We start from the raw sequence: 16,998 nt of genomic DNA on the forward strand, positions 1-16,998 counted from the left end.
AAGAATAAGTTTGATTTTGTGCTTACCTACACATAATGCTTACCTACAAATTGGAATTTGGAATTCTGTTAAGGTTATTTAGAGAATTTCCTGGGAGCCAGTAGGTGGCTCAGCCAGTACTGTTGTGTAACTCTAAGTCTGAATTCAGTTCCCAGGACCCAACTCATCAAAGGTGAGAACTAATCCCTCTAAATTGTTCTCTGTGCCATAACACAGGGAGGAAAGATGCACATAATTATAAATATTTATGGGATGTAGTGACATTTCAATACATGTATATAAGGTATAATTAGCATAACCTATACCCCAAATGTTTATTTCTTTGTGTTGGAAACAGATCTTCTCTACTGAAATAATGTACTTATTAGTTAACCATGTTGATTCTTTCTCCTAATTATTGTTAAAAAATTATAATTAAAAATGTTTTTTAATTCTGAGCATCTTATCATTTTTTTTTTTTTTTTTTTTTTTTTTTTTTTTTTTTTCTTTTTTTTTTTGGTTTTTCGAGACAGGGTTTCTCTGTGGTTTTGGAGCCTGTCCTGGAACTAGCTCTTGTAGACCAGGCTGGTCTCGAACTCACAGAGATCCGCCTGCCTCTGCCTCCCGAGTGCTGGGATTAAAGGCGTGCGCCACCACCGCCCGGCTTCAAATTCTTATATCTTAATATGCTTATGTAAATTATACTTATGACAGTGAGTGGGCAGGGCCTTAAAGTTTACTACCCTGGGAATAATAAGGATAAGCATATAAAAAACATTACAGATTATTGGGGCATACAAATTAGATGTGAACATATGGGGGCGGGAGGGTTGGTGAGCAAGGTGTTTTGAGAAAATTCTAACCTGTGTTTGACATACTAAAGGAGGACCCAAAGGTACCAGGTTTTGTCAGGACTCTGATGTGGGTTGTCGTTCTGTATATGTGTTGCTTTTATTGGTTGATGAATAAAGTTGTGTAGCAGGCGTGAAATCCGAACAGAGATAATAGAGAAAGAGTAGGTGTAGTCAGGCAGCTGCCAGCCAGCCAGCAGCCAAGGAAACAAGACATGTAGAAAACAGGGAATGCCATGGCCACGTGGCAATATGTAGACTAATAGAAATGGGTCGTTGACCAGACAGTGTGGTAATTAATACAGTTTTTGTGAGATTATTTGGGTGACCAGGAAACAAAAGTGCACTCTTTGTTTACATAATGGCACCCAACGTGGGGTATCAAATAATCTCCATCCCACTGGTCCCCCCAGTCAGGGTTTTCTCCACCTGCCTGTTCCCAGAGCCACTTATGAAATAACTGCTCTGAGGCTTAATATTAATTGCATACTCTGGCCTTTTAGCTCAGACTTTTTATTAACTAACTCTTACATCTTAAATTAACCCATTTCTATTATTTTATATTTTACCATGAGGCTCGTGGAAGTCCCCTGTGGTACCAGTGTCACAGCTGGTATTTTATCTCCTCAGGCAAACGAAGATGTGACACAGATTGTGGAGATACTCCATTCTGGGCCCAGTAAATGGAACTGGCTTACTCGGCGTCTGGTGGAGTTTACTTCTTCAGGGAGTGTTCTTCTGTTTGTTACTAAAAAAGCCAATGCTGAAGAACTAGCCAATAACCTTAAGCAGGAAGGTCATAATCTTGGTCTGCTCCATGGGGATATGGATCAGAGTGAAAGAAACAAGGTCATTTCAGATTTTAAGAAAAAGGACATCCCTGTCCTGGTGGCCACTGATGTTGCAGGTAAGAAACAGGATGAATTTCACCATAACCTTAGACTTTATTATATAGGTGTTACCCTACCCTGTTAAAGACCAATGGCATCTGGTCAGGCTGATGGAACACTCCCACTGTATCCTATATAGAACAGCAGCTCTGTGATTGCTTTCATTTAGTGTTCTTTTTCATCAAAGTGCCTTGCAGCTAGCAAGTGCCTGGGGGAGAACATTTATGTCCTTTCGTTTGCTTCACTGCATATCTTACATTAGTTAATCTTAATTTTTGGCTTTACTCTGCTACCCTTGAAAACAAGTATTTATTTTTGCAGCTACCCTTGAAAACAAGTATTTTAGCTGGGCGGCAGTGGTGGTGCAAACCTTTAAACAAAATATTCCCACAAGTGAGCCAGGCGATTGGGGCGCACACCTTTAATCCCAGTACTAGGAAGGCAGAGGCAGGAGGATCTCTCAGTTCAAGGTCAGTTTGGTCTACAGAGCAAGTTCCAGGACAGAGAGAGAAGCCCTGTCTCAAAAAAACAACAAAACAAAAAACCCTTGTCTTTTGAACCTACAAGGTGGTTCATTGGGTACTTGCCAACCAATCCTGGCAGCATTCCCACAAGATTTTTTTGCACTCTATACATATGCTGTGATATGTACATGCATAAACAGACTACTAACTGAATCCCTAGAGGGCTAACTTGTGCGAATTTTTGTTTGTTTTTTTTGAGACAGGGTTTCGCTTTAGTTTTGGAGCCTGTCCTGGAACTAGTTCTTGTAGACCAGGCTGGCCTCGATCTCACAGAGATCCACCTGCCTCTGCCTCCCAAGTGCTGGGATTAAAGGCATGTGCCCCAACCGCCTGGCATACTTTGTTTTGTTTTTTAAGATAAATTCTGATGTAACTCAGGGTATATATATATATATTTTTTAATGATTCCTTTTATTTTTTTTATGTGTATTGATGTGTATTTTTATGTGCCTACATGTCTGCCTGTGTAAGGATATCTTGTTCCCTGGACCTGGAGTTATATATGGTTGTGAACTGCCATGTGGGTGCTGGGACTTGAGCCAGGGTCCTCTAGAAAAACAGCCACTGCTCTTAACCTCTGAGACATCTCTCAAGCTTCTAGCTCCTCCTGCCTCCATCTTCCAAGTATTGGGATTACAGGTGTGATTCCAGGAAAATTATCTACAGTACATACATACATATGTATACATATATAAACACACACACACACATTATTCCCAGTAGTGTGAACTACTTTTTATTCTTGGCTCCATGCCAGGAGCTTGCCTGGATCAGGAAAAATGCATGTTCTTATCATTAGCATTTCTAGTTACTTTGATTTTCTTTTTACTTCAGATGAAAAGTAAAAGAATCTGAATATTTTCTGTTTCAGCCCGTGGTCTGGACATTCCTTCAATTAAGACAGTCATTAACTATGATGTAGCACGAGACATTGATACCCATACTCATAGGATTGGCCGAACAGGGAGAGCTGGTGAGAAGGGCGTGGCCTATACCTTACTGACTCCAAAGGACAGCAATTTTGCTGGTGACCTTGTTCGGAACCTGGAAGGAGCCAACCAACATGTTTCTAAGGAACTCTTAGACCTGGCAATGCAGGTGAGTGTTGGACCCTTGAAATTGATAGAGAATATGCAGCTGAGTAAGAAAGTTCAACAAACGGGAGAAAGATAACATAAGAGCTTGAGAAGAAAATGGGCAGGGAGGGCGTGGTTAATGTGTGGACCTGGTACCATGTGATGTTGGAATTCGTGTGTATATTGTTTCTACTTGTTTCTGTTGAAAAGCTACTCCTTTGGGCTGAAATTTGTTTCTTTAATTTCTTCCTGTTTACCTCATAGGACACTTTATGAATAAGCTTAATCTCAGAAGATCCCCACTATTCTCTCCTGTTACATCCCTATCCTAAGTCTTCTCTTTTTGAGGGCTAAAAATATATAGTTGGTTTTCGTTTGTCTTTACTGTTAGGGATTGGTCCAGGGTTTTTTGTACATGATGGGCAAGTGTTCCACTACTGAATCACATCTCCTGCCCCTGGTACAGTGGGCCTTAAGTATTTCTTACAAACTGAAATTTCATATCTCTGACCATCCTGACTGCCCACTTCCAGATATGCTCTGTTCCAAAACTAAGTAAGGCATTTTACCAAATTATACCGTGAATCACTTATTCCGTACAGTTCTCAAATTACAAGTGTATTCAGAACAGTTCACTTTTTTTATTGCAGTGCTAGAGATTAAACTCAGGGTCTTGTGTGTACTAGGCAAACATTCTATTTCCTGTTCCTCAAGACAAGTTCTGATAGTAGGAGATGTTTGTTTGACTCAGGCCAGTCCACTTAGCTGTTTTAGCCTGTATTAGCACATCTGGATTGCTGGGAACACCCTTGTTTGTAACCCGAGTGGTAAAGAAGTACAGTGCAGAAGGGAAGAGAACAATGATGTCATTTTCTCCTTTGCTCAGAGGAGTGCATTTGCGTGGCATATTCTTATACACTTTTTGTGTGTTAGGCTTTCTGTGCTTACTACCTTTTCTAAGCCTGTCATACTTCTCAAATATTTAGACAAGTAACATGTAATTCCCAGATGAAGATTTAACACTCAGGTTTGTGTTCTGCTTATTTGTTTGTTTTTTGAGACAGGGTCTCATTATGTGACCCTGGTTGTCCTCACTATGTAGACCAGGCTGGCTTCAAACTGACAGTTATTCTCTTGCCTCTGCCTTTCATGTGCCTGGCTAAAGTCAGGTTTTTTTGCTGTTTTATTTTTTATTTTGGTTTGTTTTTGTCTTAAGATAGGGGTTCTCTGTGTAACTGCTCTGGCTGTCCTAAAGCTTGCTTTGTAGACCAGGCTAGCCTAGAACTCATAGAGCTCCTTCTGCCTCTGTCTATTGAGTGTTGCAATTAAAGGTGTACACTACCACCACCCAGCCTAAAGTCAGTTCTTTTTACAATTTATTTATTTTTACTTTGTTTATTTTGCCTGCGTGTATGTCTGCGTGAGTGTGTCAGATCTTGGAGTTACTGACAGTTGTGAGAGCCTCCTTATAGGCTCTGGGAACTGAACTTGGATCTTCTGGAAGAGCAGTCAGTGCTCTTAACCTCCCTGAGCCAAATCTCCAGCCCCTAAAGTCAGTTCTTAATAAGCTTTATTTCACCTAGCCTTTTTCCCTTTATTTCTGAAAGTATTCATTCTTTATAAAGCTTTTCTCCTAACTGTGTAAGCTTATGTTCAGTGGTATTTACAGTTGGGTTAAGAAATGAAATATAGGGCTGGAGAACTGACTCCCATGGTTAAGAATACTTACTGCACTTTCAGAGGACCTTGGTTCATTTCCCCAGCATCCACATAGGTGGCTCACAACCACCTGTAACTACCATTTCAGGGGATTCAATGCCCACTGACCTCTGTAGACACTTTAAATAGAAAGGCACACACGATAATAGTAAATAATGTTTTTTTTGTTTTTTGAGACAGGATATCTTTCTGTATCCCTGGCTGTTTTGGGTCTCTCTCTGCAGACCAGACTGGCTTTGAACTCAGAGATGTTCCTGCTTCTGCCTTTCAAGTGCTGGGATTAAAAGCATATACCACCACTACCCAGCTTTCTTTTCTTTTCTTTTTTTCTTTAAAAAAAAAAGGTTTATTTATTATGTATACAGTGTTCTGCCTACAGGAAAAGGGCACTGGATCTCATTGTAGATGGTAGTGAACCACCATGTGGTTGCTGGGATTTAAACTCAGGAAACCTGGAAGAGCAGCTAGTAGTGCTCTTAACCTCTGAGCCATTTCTCCAGTGCCCCCCCTTTTTTTAAAAAGAAAGAAATAAAATATAAATTCATTTTCCTCTCTGAGATATAGCCAGAGTAATTAAGTTACATTTTATGTTTGCTTAGTCACTTTTCTACCAAGAGGTTCTGAAGGAGGGAGGGAGAAAGAAATAAGGGAAACCTTATCTAAGCGTCTAAGCAACCTGATAAATTTGGTGTGTCAGGCTACCAAAATTAAGACAGGGTGGAGTTGGGGGTGTGGTTCGTTGGTACAGTGATTATCTGGAGTTCTGAAACCTTAGATTCAACTCTACTCTGCAGGGCAGCAACTGCTTAGGAAGTTCAAGGTCATCCATCTGTGGCTTCACCAAGGCCAAGGCAGGAAAGTTCTTCCTGCCTACTTCATTTCTTTCTGATCTGATACTCTTTCTTTGGCCTTCCCTCCCTTCATGGACTGAACTTTGAATTGTGTTCTTTGCAGAATGCCTGGTTTCGGAAATCCCGCTTCAAAGGAGGGAAAGGCAAAAAACTGAACATTGGTGGAGGAGGCTTAGGCTATAGAGAGCGGCCTGGGCTAGGCTCCGAGAATTCGGTGAGTTCATACTACAGCAGTGCTCTGGGACAGATCCTCTGTCTTAAACTATGGTGATATTGTGATGTACCTGAAGGCCTCAAGTCTAAAACTCTGTCTCCCGGGGGGAGGGGAGGGGTTTATTTTGTTCTGAGTCGGTGCAGTCCCATTTCTTAGAATGAAACTTGCTGTGGAAGATGAGTGTATGTGTGTTTGGCTTAACTAGGCTTGCTCAGGATTAGTCTAGCTTTAGTGATCTCAAATTGCAGTCCCTTGACCACCAGGACATGCAAACTCATCACCCATCTCAGACTTGTTCAATAAAAACTCTGGATATATGTGGAATGCAGTCATCTGGTTTTTAAAAGCCTTTCTATACTGGCCTAGAGTCTGTTGCTTGAAAATGTTACTAAGAGGGACACAGCGAAATCTATACTCAAAAATGGTGTCTATACTCTCAGGACTTGGATCATTTGAGAAAACCTAGATGGTCTCACAAGTTAGGTAAATAAAGTACTCAACTCACTGGCTTGTTCATCATCACAGTGGTTCTTAAAGCCAGGGAAGAAAACCGTCAGTATACATTCATGGAGCATTAGTGTTAACTTGGCATCCTTGACAGATTAAACAGTGTTGCCCACATTATAGTAATGTTGATTGTAGAAGTAAAGTGATTACTTACAATTATTGCATACTTTATGTATGCCAGGGCCACTCCAAATATTATTTCAGTTTTTAACTGAATTGCAAGTGATTGGTTTTTTTTTGTAATTGAATTATAAGTGATTGCAGATTTGAAACTTAAAAGTTACATACCAGCAAGTGTTGAAATAGATTCCGATCGTTATTGGTGTTGCTTCAGATCCAGTAAAGCTACATTGTGATATATTACTGGCTTTTCATCTTTAGCATTTGAACTAAATAGAGTGTTGATATAATGTACAATCATACTGTGGGTCGAATTTGCTACCATTCTGATCATTGGGGTGAGTACCCAGTAATAAATTTACTGTGTTGAAGGACACAAGCATTTTTAACTATCTTTTCATTATAGTACCTTTTCTCACAAAGGAAGTAACTCTAAAAAGTACCCAGCACCTACTGTAGCATGGATCTAGATTTTTCAGTGTAGTAAAGGCTCTGGCAGTTGCTTTTCTGTCGGCTTTCCATTCTCATGAGGATGTTTGGGTTTTTTGTTTGTTTGGTTTGGTTTGGTTGTTTTTTAGGACCGAGGAAATAACAACAATGTAATGAGCAATTATGAAGCCTACAAGCCCTCCACAGGAGCCATGGGAGATAGGCTGACAGCAATGAAAGCAGCTTTTCAGGTCTGAAATAAATATTCTATTTTAAAAATTTTCAACAGGGGGCTGGAGAGATGGTTCAATGGTTAAGAGTACTTGTGTACTGACAGAGGATCCAGGTTTGGTTTCTCAGCATCCACTTGGCAACTTACAACCGTCTTTGATTTCAGTTCCAGGGAATCTGACACCCTCTTCTGGCCTGCACAGGCACCAAGCATGCATGTGGCACACATAAATATGTTCACATAGGCCAGGCAGAAGTGGTGCACACTTTTAATTCCAGCACTCGAGAGGCAGGGGTAGGTGGATCTCTGAGATAAAAGCCAGCCTGGTCTGTAGAGCAAGTTCCAGGACAGCTTGGACTACACAGAGAAACTGTCTCGAAAAAAGTGTACACAGGCAAACACCTATAGTGCATTCAATTAAATCTGTTGTTAAATCTTTTAACAATAACTCCTGAAAGTGGGAGACCTTCTTGAGATGGTAGTTGAGTCTGTAAACTTCACGCTAGATTTAGATAAAGCCTTCTGTTTACTTGAATTTCACATAGAAATGTAACCGTATTCTGCCTGGACATGCAAGTGGAGTTTTGTATACTTTATCATTATCAAACTTAAGTTTGATGTTATACTTATTCCTGATGTTTTTCTTTTTCAGTCCCAGTACAAAAGTCACTTTGTTGCAGCCAGTTTAAGCAATCAGAAGGCTGGAAGTTCTTCTACTGGGGCAAGTGGATGGACTAGTGCGGGAAGCTTAAATTCTGTTCCAACTAACTCAACACAACAGGGCCATAACAGTGCAGACAACCCCGTCACCAGTGCTGCCAAGAACATCCCAGGCTTCAGCAGTTCTGGGAATATCAGCAGTGCCCCAGTGACCTACCCTTCTGTTGGAACCCAAGGAGTCAACAACACGGCTTCAGGGAGTAACAGTCGTGAAGGGATTGGGGGTGGCAATGGAAAGAGAGAGAGATATACTGAGAACAGGGGTGGTGGCCGTCATAGTCATGGAGATGGTGGCAATCGGCATGGAGATGGTGGTCGCCATGGAGATGGATACCGTTACCCAGAAAGCAGCAGCCGTCACACTGATGGCCACCGACATGGAGAGAACAGGCATGGAGGAAGTGCCAGCAGACATGGAGAGACCCGGGGTGCAAATGATGGTAGGAATGGGGAAAGCAGGAAAGAAGGCTTTAATCGTGAAAACAGGATGGACCCCAAGGTGGACAGCAACAAGATAGAAAAAGTGGACAACAAGTCGGATAAAACACCTGATGGTTTTGCTGTTCCAGAGCCACCCAAACGCAAGAAAAGTCGATGGGACAGTTAGAGGGTATGTGAAAATCAGCGTGAATCAGTTGTCTTTAATTTTATTTTTAGAAAGATTTTGGTAACTAGGTGTCTCAGGGCTGGGTTGGGGTCCAAGATGTCCAGACCCCCTGCTCTTGGTGGAGAACTGGAGCGTGGAGACATTATTCATCTGTTGTTCATTCATATTTTCTTGCATTGGTCCTGGAAAGCAGAGAGCTGGGAAGCTTTTGTTTGCTCTGGGTGAGTTATAAAGAGGGTAAGTGAAAGATACTTAGGGAGAAAGGGCCTCATAGGGCACAAAACTCACTCTAGGTTTTTAATAGCTTATATTTTTTACTAAAATGTCACCTTATAAACATCTATAAATTGAAATTTTTTTTAAACTGTACCCAGGCAGTCCTTTTTTTTTTTTTTTTTTTTTGAGTTGGCTTCTGTAAACCCAACCTTCAATCTGTCAGGGCTGCATGGGAAGCAGTTTGGTGCTTTTAGGTATTTGCAGGAGAGGAACCTGATGCTCAGGTTTCCCCAACAGCTTTGTTTTCAGCCCTGAGACATGGAGGAAGGGCATCCTTCCAGACTCAGGCTTCGAGATCCTAAGCCACTAGGACTGAAGAATTCAGGCTTCATTCAGGCCTGGGGCACTGCTAAATTTATCATTGAAAACCAACCCCAACAGTATCTTTTGAGGTGTCTTCTTTCTCATTGTATTTTTTTTTAACTTGCCCCATTAGTAGAAAAGTCTTTTGCTGAAATGATTCTGATGATTTTTGTTCTATCTTGTTTATAAAAGGAAAAGAAATATACAAACTTTGAATTTTGTGATTTTTTTTTTGTGAAGGTTTCTTTAAGATGTGCATTCCTCTCTGCTTGCTCTCTAGTAAATGTTTTACTACTGGGACCTGAGGGCTGTCGTTTCCACCGTGCAGTAGTTGCTACATATTAAATTATGGCTTGGAACAGTGCAGCCTATGATGTGAAATGTGGGGAAGTGCTTGCTTATTAAACTATCAGAAAAGTTATCTCTTCTACTATCTTCGTTTTATTCAAATAATAGAAAAGGGTGGGCAAGGACTCAAAAGAACCACATATTTAATAGACTACAACAAAGACCATTGACACTGAATTTCCCCTTAAAGCCAACAAAGACCATTGACACTGAATTTCCCCTTAAAGTTTGGGGAGGGGGTGAGTGGGGGCAGCCTGTCATAAATAGTTCCTTGATGCTTTCATGGAATTGTAGGTTCACAATAGCTCCCCTGATCATAGAGAAACTGCAAGTACCAAACCACCAGAGTTCACTATATACCATGTCTTCTAGTCTTTGGTCTCTCCAGATGTCTGCTTCACTTCCGCTTGTGTTTTTTCCTCTGTTCCTTCCGTTGTTGTGCTCTCTGGTCCTTCTTCATCCTAGAGTCCACTACCTTGAATTGACCTCTGACTCCAGCTGGCCGCCGGACCTTGCGGCCTACACCTTTTTTGGCTACAACGTAGGTGACTTGGCGTTTCTCCTTGCCAAGTCCAGCCTTCTTGTAGAGACTGTAAAAGAAGGAAGCCAGTTAAGGTCTGTGCTCTAGAACTCTTTACAACCTGGTGTCTGTTCTTTACCAAATTACCTCCGCAGTTGTGCCACCTTCTCTCGTTCTGAGATATCCACAGTGTTCACCACAGCTTCTGCCTTCTTCTTGGTCTGTTCCAGCTTCTTCAGCATCTGGGAGGGAGCCTCAGTTAGATGACTGATCCATCTTTCCCTAGCAACTCCTAACTTCAGGCAACCACCAGCTACTTACCCTCCGTTTCTTTCTAGCCTTAGCCTCAGCTACTTTCTTGATGGGCCTTGCATTGATTTCCCGCCAACGTTTTCGGTAATGCTCTACTTCCTTCTTGTCAATAGGCAGCTGGCGTATCCGGTGCTGCTTCTCTTCCAGCACAAACCACTCTGGAAGCTCCCCCTCATCTTCATTAAATGCATACCTGAGTAGAGAGGATACCAGGCCAGCAATCACCTGTTTCTTCCTAAGGAAGAAAACCTCCCCATAGCCCATGGAACTTCATGATGTTCTGGTCCTCACCGGTTGAATGAGTTATCTATAAGGTCTCTCTTTGCCTTTTTGGAAGAGGCAATAACAGCACCTAGAGCAAGGCCTTCAGGGTCCAGAATTCGATGTTTCACTAAAGAGGGAAAGAAAAGTCAAAGCCTGATTCTCATCACTGAAACTTGCTTTGGCTTTTCTCTCCACTGTGTACATACTTCTTACCTGGGTCCTCAATAGGCACTACCTCAAAGCCATCATCTTCCTTAGAACCACGGCTTCGCTTGATACCACGGGATCCTTTCCAACTGAAAGGAGGTAGAATTATGATTATTCTAACCCCCTCTCCCCCCCGCCGTGGTGATAAGCCACCTGGCCTTAACTTTCCATTTAAGAACCACCCAATGAAATTACACCGACGCCTATATCCAATCACCTTTCTTCATCCTCACTGCTGCTGCTGTCACTATCTGAGCTGTTGACTTTTTCCTCCCCTTCAGGGTCAGTGATAGCCTCTGTCTCCTTAGGGACCTCCTTCTGGCACTGGAGAGGTTTCTTCTTGGTCTTGAGACTAGAAGGTGGTGGGGATGGCTCCTTCTGACGGCTCTTGTGTAGCAGTTGTGCCTGACTGATCTCCAGGGCCTCATCAGCATCATCCTCCATTCCACTGAAGCCGTCCTGTGATAGGAAAACTTCAGCAACTCTTCTCCCAGGGAATGCCAGCATCCCAGTCTTCCTGACTCTACCTTGGAGAACCACAAGTTAGCTTGCTCTTCCTGCAACACCGCCTTTTCTTCTAGTGGTACCAGCAATGGATTCTCTCCCTCTTCTTTATTGTCATCTACTTCGGCAAACTGCAAACTGTAGACCCAAAGAAAAGTGAGGTGAAACTCTAGTGATTCCCCTCCCCCAGCATCCAGAGGCCTTGTTGTCTATGCTGATGCCCATTCTGTCTTGAGAATCAGGCTGAGGGTGGCAGCACTTCCTTTGACACACACAGCCCTTACCACTTCTGGTCCTTCAGACTGGAATGTGTCCTGACTCCTGCCAGCTCTTCTGGATCCAAGTCACTTTCTAGAGAAGTATCATCATCCTCAGCATCCGACACATAAATATCATCCCTTGGCAGATCAGACAGAAAAGTGTCTGCAGCCTTCATGTCTCCTTGAGTTACTTCCTCCAGCAACTGAAGTCCAATAGGAATAGATTGAAGTACTTAAAGGCAACACTGAATGTTCCCATACCCATTAACTTTGTTCTTCCTCCTCAACATGAGTAAGAAAGAACACTGAAAAATCTTAGCACCTACACAGCAGCTATGACCTAGGAAAGTAACTGGCTTGTCTGAAATGTCCAATTCTAGGTTCAGGCCTACATGTTGACTAGTTTAGAAATAACTCAGAAGTCGCTTACAATACTTGAATTCACAACTCTTCGTTTTGATCCCAAGTAATAAAGAAGCACCAGACAGACTGCTTTCAAGTATTCTCAAAACCAAACTTATTCGCAAGGTGGACAAAGCTACTATTTGGGTATTTATCACAACATTCTGTGGATTATACTTTACCATTTTCTTAGTTATCCATAAAACTCACAGTGGATATGGTATATTCTTGTTTAGCAAATGAAACATAAACTAGGAAAGGTACATGATTTTAAGTTACATAACTCAGGTGGTGTTGGGACTAAAAACTACTTGCTTTGTTGCCTCCCATGTTATAAAGGTGGTTAGGGTATTTTACCACAAAAGCTCATTTTGCATGAGACACTGCTTTTATTATGAAAGGCTTGTTTTTTTGTTTTTTTTATTATTATTATTATGTATACAACAATATCCTTTCTGCATGACTGCCAGAAGAGGGCGCCAGACCTCATTACAGATGGTTGTGAGCCATCATGTGGTTGCTGGGAACTGAACTCAGGAACTCTGGAAGAGCAGGCAATGCTCTTAACCTCTGAGCCATCTCTCCAGCCCGAAAGGCTTGTTTTGAGCATTTAACAGATGCATAACCCAGCAGCCCAATACAAGCTGCTCATTAGACACAGTGAGGTGAAGACGATTGTGCCCCACAGAGGAATCCAGTCTGCTGGTGACCCCGGTGATACAGCTTCAGCTACTGTAATGTGAATGTAATGGTTTCTCTGTAGCTTTGGAACCTATCCTTGAACTAGCTCTTGAAGACCAGGCTAGCCCCAAATTCTCAGCGATCCAACTGCCTCTGCCTCCCGAGTGCTGGGATTAAAGGCGTGTGCCACCACTGCCAGCTATAATGTGAACTCTTGGTCTTAATACTCTAGCACATTTGTTTTTAGCATTTAAGTAACAGGGTACTCTCACTGTTTTTTTTCTCTACTATTCCCATTACTAATTTTATTGGCGAAAACAGCATCCAAACCCACTGATCAATCACTCAGTGCATTTAATCCAATGTATCTCCACCTCCAGACCCTCCAACCAATCATCTTGACCCCCTGTATCTCCAGCCCTCCCTTACCTGCTGACCCCGGATGGTACGCAAGGAGAACATGCCTGTCTCCCCCTCATCTGCAATGGAAACCCCAGGCAGATCCATCTTCAGTTCCACACGCTCCCGCTGCTTCCTCTGCTCACGAAGTAATTTCTTTTTCTTCCTGAACAGATAAGTTTGAGGGATTTAACCTGCCTGGCTCCAAAATTTCTGTGCCTTTTTACCATCTCCATACACCATTCCTCAGGCCCCTCACCTCTTTAGTTCTGCCACCTCTTGGGCTTTCATCTCTGCCAGCGTCCGGTTAAGCTGCTCTTCCTCTTCCTCCTCTGAAGCCTGTTTTGTCTCAGCTATTGACTCGTCCTCCTCCTCCTCTTCTTCTGAGCTGAGGCTGGCACACCAATCCAAAGTAAAGGTCTGCTTATTTTCCCAGACACTTGATCTAACCCCCAGCCACTCCAACCCTGGTTACTTCCTCCTCACTTGATGTCCAGTGCCTTTGCTTGCTCTTTCAACTTCTTGGCCACATATCGCCGAAGTCTTGTTCTCCAATTCAGTAGAGACCTGCCCAAGAAATAATAATCATAATCATCTCCATCCCTGCCTCTTTAGGTCCACGTTCCAATTTTCAGGCTTCAGCCAGAAACTTAAACAGAATACTGGTTCCCCAGAGTCCAACATGTTCTTCAAAGGCCTGTACCCTGACCCTTACAGCTGTGTACCTAAGTTCCTTGCGCCCCAGCACTTTGATGTCTTGACAGCATGCTCTTATATCCTCAGTTGTAGCTGGATGCTGTGCCAACTCTTCATCATCTATTGAGATCTATTTGTGAGGAAAAGGCATGAAATTTCTTTCTGGCTGTGTTTCTGGGAGCTCCCTTATACCCTCAATCTGGGAACTCACTTCGCTGGCCTTGGAGAGGAAGTCAACAGGATTGGCAGCTCGCAAGAAGTCAGTGACGGAGGTTCGATGATAAAGAGTGAGGTCACCCTCGGCATAGCCTTCAGCCTTAGGAAAGGGAATAAAGATGGTTAGAGACTTCTCTCTTGGATATCAAGCGTTCCCAGTTTTAGGACCCAATTCTCAAAACAAAAAAATTACCTTTGGCTTCTTCTTTGTCACCAACTCAGTAACAGTTTTAGCCTGAACTTCAACCTCCTTAAAGGCAAACTTAGGATCGAAGAATTTACTGTCAACCTTGTCAGGAGCCAGGAATCCTAAAATGTAAGATAGATCAAAGGTACGCTTTCATAATTAGAAAGCTGTGTCAAGAGAAAAAAGTAGTGATGTCCCACCTTGGCAGACAACAAAGATTTCTGCAGATTCATGGCGAGAGGCCTGGGGCTTTGTGGCCTGGACACGGTGGAACAGCTGCTGGAAGATCCATAGTAGGGGCTGATAGTCACGGGAACGGAAGACTTTCGTGATGAAACAACCACCACGGGCCAAAAAATCACAAGCCAAACGCAGCGCCATCAGTGTCAAGTTAGCTGTAGAGAGAGACAGTAAGAATATGCAGCTTCAGGGCATGCCACCTCCACCCTCACCTCCAAGGCCCACATTCCCTGTACCTTGTGAGTAAGCATCGTGGACCCAACTCGCTCCAACATTGGGAGCCCCATCATTGAGTACAACATCAACTTTCCAAGTCTTCAGCTCCTTCCTCAGGGCCTAATGAAAAGTAAAGGGTTTATAGTATCAGAAACAAAGGAAAGACTAACTTAGAATTCCTGGTCCAGTCATCAGTCTCGTCATTTACTAAGTGCCCACCGTTGGCAACATCTTGTGTCAAGTACTAGGGATGAAACAACACTTCTGTCTTCAAAACAGAATGGTTCACTGGAAAGAACTTTACTGAAGATCTCTTGTCCTACCAATTCACAGCACAATTTCTACTAGGCATGGTGGCACATGCCTGTAATCCCAGCACTCAAGAGGCAGAAAGACTGCAAGATCAAGACCAACCTTGTTCCGTGTAAGTCTGCATTACATAGTTAATAAGCTATCCTTATAAGCACACAGCAAGACCCTGTCTTCAAGGGGAAAAGAGAAAAAGTAAACCCTGATTATAAGTAAAGATGGAGATGTACACTAGGATGGTCAGGAGTCTTGTGGGGCAGGTGCTTAAAAACCATGGTAAACTGGGAAGTGCTTCACCTTAGGAGATAATGATGCACATAAAGGGGCAGGAAAAAGAAACTCGTATTACCTGCCTACAGCGCTCGGTTGTGATATCTTCCTGGAGAGTTACAACATTGGGAAGAGGCTTGATTGGAACCAGGTCCACTCCTGGAAGAAGTTAGGTCAGCGTATTATAGGATGGAAGGAGGTGTAAAACAAAGTAATTCATACTTCATACCCTCAAGTACCCGAGAGTGTCACTCACCCACAATAAGACTGGATACAGGCATAAACTTGGAAGCCACCTGCAGCCTGTGAAAGGGACAGATGAGAATACCTTTCCATCCTCTGGCAATGTAATGTCTCACCCCTTTTAGGGGTACATCTTTACGCACACATTCTCGACAATCAAGCAAACTGCTTTTTTTGAGACAGGGTTTCTCTGTAGCTTTGGAGCCTGTCCTGGAGTTAGCTCTTGTGAATCAGGCTGGCCTCGAACTCACAGAGATCCACCTGCCTCTGCCTCCCGAGTGCTGGGATTAAAGGTGTGCACCACCAACACCCGGCACAAACTGCTTCTTGAATTCCAGCACAGGCCTGCATTCCCAGCTCCAAAGAGGGCAAGGAAATAAAATCAAAAGTTCAAGGCCATCCTGGACAACTTTTTAAAGAGTCCCTGTCTCAAGAAATGATAAAGCAGATTGAGGATATAACTGAGAGGTAGAGTGCCTGTCTAACATAAGCCCTTGGGTTCAGCCCCAGTTGAGGAAAAAAGGAATGAAGCTGCCTTCTAAAGTTTAAGAGAGGTGCATGCTGTGGAATATGCAATCAGAATTATTTAATTACTGTAACGGGGATGGGTAGATACGATTCCCACACTCAAAGCAACTCAAAGCCAGTAAGGGCCAGGAAGGTGCCATCAAGAGCAGCCCCTGACAAATGTTACCATCCTCCGGGAGCAGCACACAGGTCCAGCAAGGCACGGGCTTTCTGCAGGAACTGAAAGCGGCGATTGAGCTGGATCAGTTTGAAGGCAGAGCGCGAACGATAACCTGGGTCGTAGGGAGTTAAGAGTATAAAACAATACCGTCTACGGAGGACTTTTCTAGCAGTGCTTTACGGCCTCACAACCCCATCACCCCCTCTAAGGAAAAAGAGTTCAGTATTAGAAAAAGCGGACAGGCTGAGTATCGTTGACGCAGCGCGAACCCAGACTCACCAGTCTCTTTGGCCAAGTGATAGAACTTGTCTCGCCGGCTCTTGCCTACTTTGCCTTTCTTGCCCATGGTGGGATGAAGTAATATCACTCACTCTGGGGAGAAAGAAAAAGTTGAGAAGATCTTCCCAAACACTGGATTCTGCTCCGGTTCCTCGGGTGGCGAAGAAATCACTCACCGGGCCCCGAGACAGCCCTTAATTCCACAAGGTTTTCAACACTTAAGAAGCAGCACATGTAAGCAGCAAGCGTACTTCCGCTTCCGCTCGCGTTCCCTACGTTCCTGGCTTTGAGTTTTCCGCCATTTTGAATGTGGCCAGACTTTTTCTGTCTGCGGGCCTTACAAGTTAAAAGTGGAGCCTCAGAAGGTCGCGTACGATAACTACTGATCTAGACTCCGAGAAGCAACAACCAGAAGTTCTATACCTCTTCACTGCCTCCCAAAGCCATTGACCGCGACAG

At 43.2% G+C, this 16,998-nt stretch overlaps 2 protein-coding genes across 2 annotated transcripts in view; one reads left to right on the forward strand and one right to left on the reverse strand.

Annotated features, from left to right (window-relative positions):
• Window positions 1-9,519, forward strand: part of Ddx42 (DEAD-box helicase 42) — a 38,145-nt gene extending 28,626 nt beyond the window's left edge. Inside the window, exons 14-18 of the mRNA XM_057773850.1 lie at window positions 1,461-1,737; window positions 3,116-3,342; window positions 5,994-6,104; window positions 7,310-7,411; window positions 8,045-9,519. Coding sequence (XP_057629833.1) covers window positions 1,461-1,737; window positions 3,116-3,342; window positions 5,994-6,104; window positions 7,310-7,411; window positions 8,045-8,719 — 1,392 coding nt within the window. The 3' untranslated portion in view covers window positions 8,720-9,519. The remainder of the gene's footprint in view (window positions 1-1,460; window positions 1,738-3,115; window positions 3,343-5,993; window positions 6,105-7,309; window positions 7,412-8,044) is intronic.
• A 204-nt stretch (window positions 9,520-9,723) lies between these two features.
• Window positions 9,724-16,959, reverse strand: Ftsj3 (FtsJ RNA 2'-O-methyltransferase 3). The gene is made up of 21 exons (XM_057773851.1): window positions 16,716-16,959; window positions 16,540-16,632; window positions 16,267-16,372; window positions 15,586-15,632; window positions 15,409-15,488; window positions 14,771-14,870; window positions 14,495-14,689; window positions 14,301-14,416; window positions 14,103-14,207; window positions 13,921-14,021; window positions 13,682-13,762; window positions 13,455-13,589; window positions 13,226-13,361; window positions 11,738-11,916; window positions 11,477-11,591; window positions 11,167-11,408; window positions 10,956-11,038; window positions 10,770-10,869; window positions 10,488-10,671; window positions 10,314-10,408; window positions 9,724-10,236 (listed from the first exon to the last, which is right to left on the reverse strand). The coding sequence occupies exons 2-21, from the start codon at window positions 16,604-16,606 to the stop codon at window positions 10,044-10,046; spliced, it is 2,460 nt and encodes an 819-aa protein (XP_057629834.1). The 5' UTR covers window positions 16,607-16,632; window positions 16,716-16,959; the 3' UTR covers window positions 9,724-10,043.
• Window positions 16,960-16,998: the final 39 nt, after the last annotated feature.

This window comes from Chionomys nivalis, chromosome 7 (assembly GCF_950005125.1).
Source record: "Chionomys nivalis chromosome 7, mChiNiv1.1, whole genome shotgun sequence".
NCBI lineage: Eukaryota > Metazoa > Chordata > Mammalia > Rodentia > Cricetidae > Chionomys > Chionomys nivalis.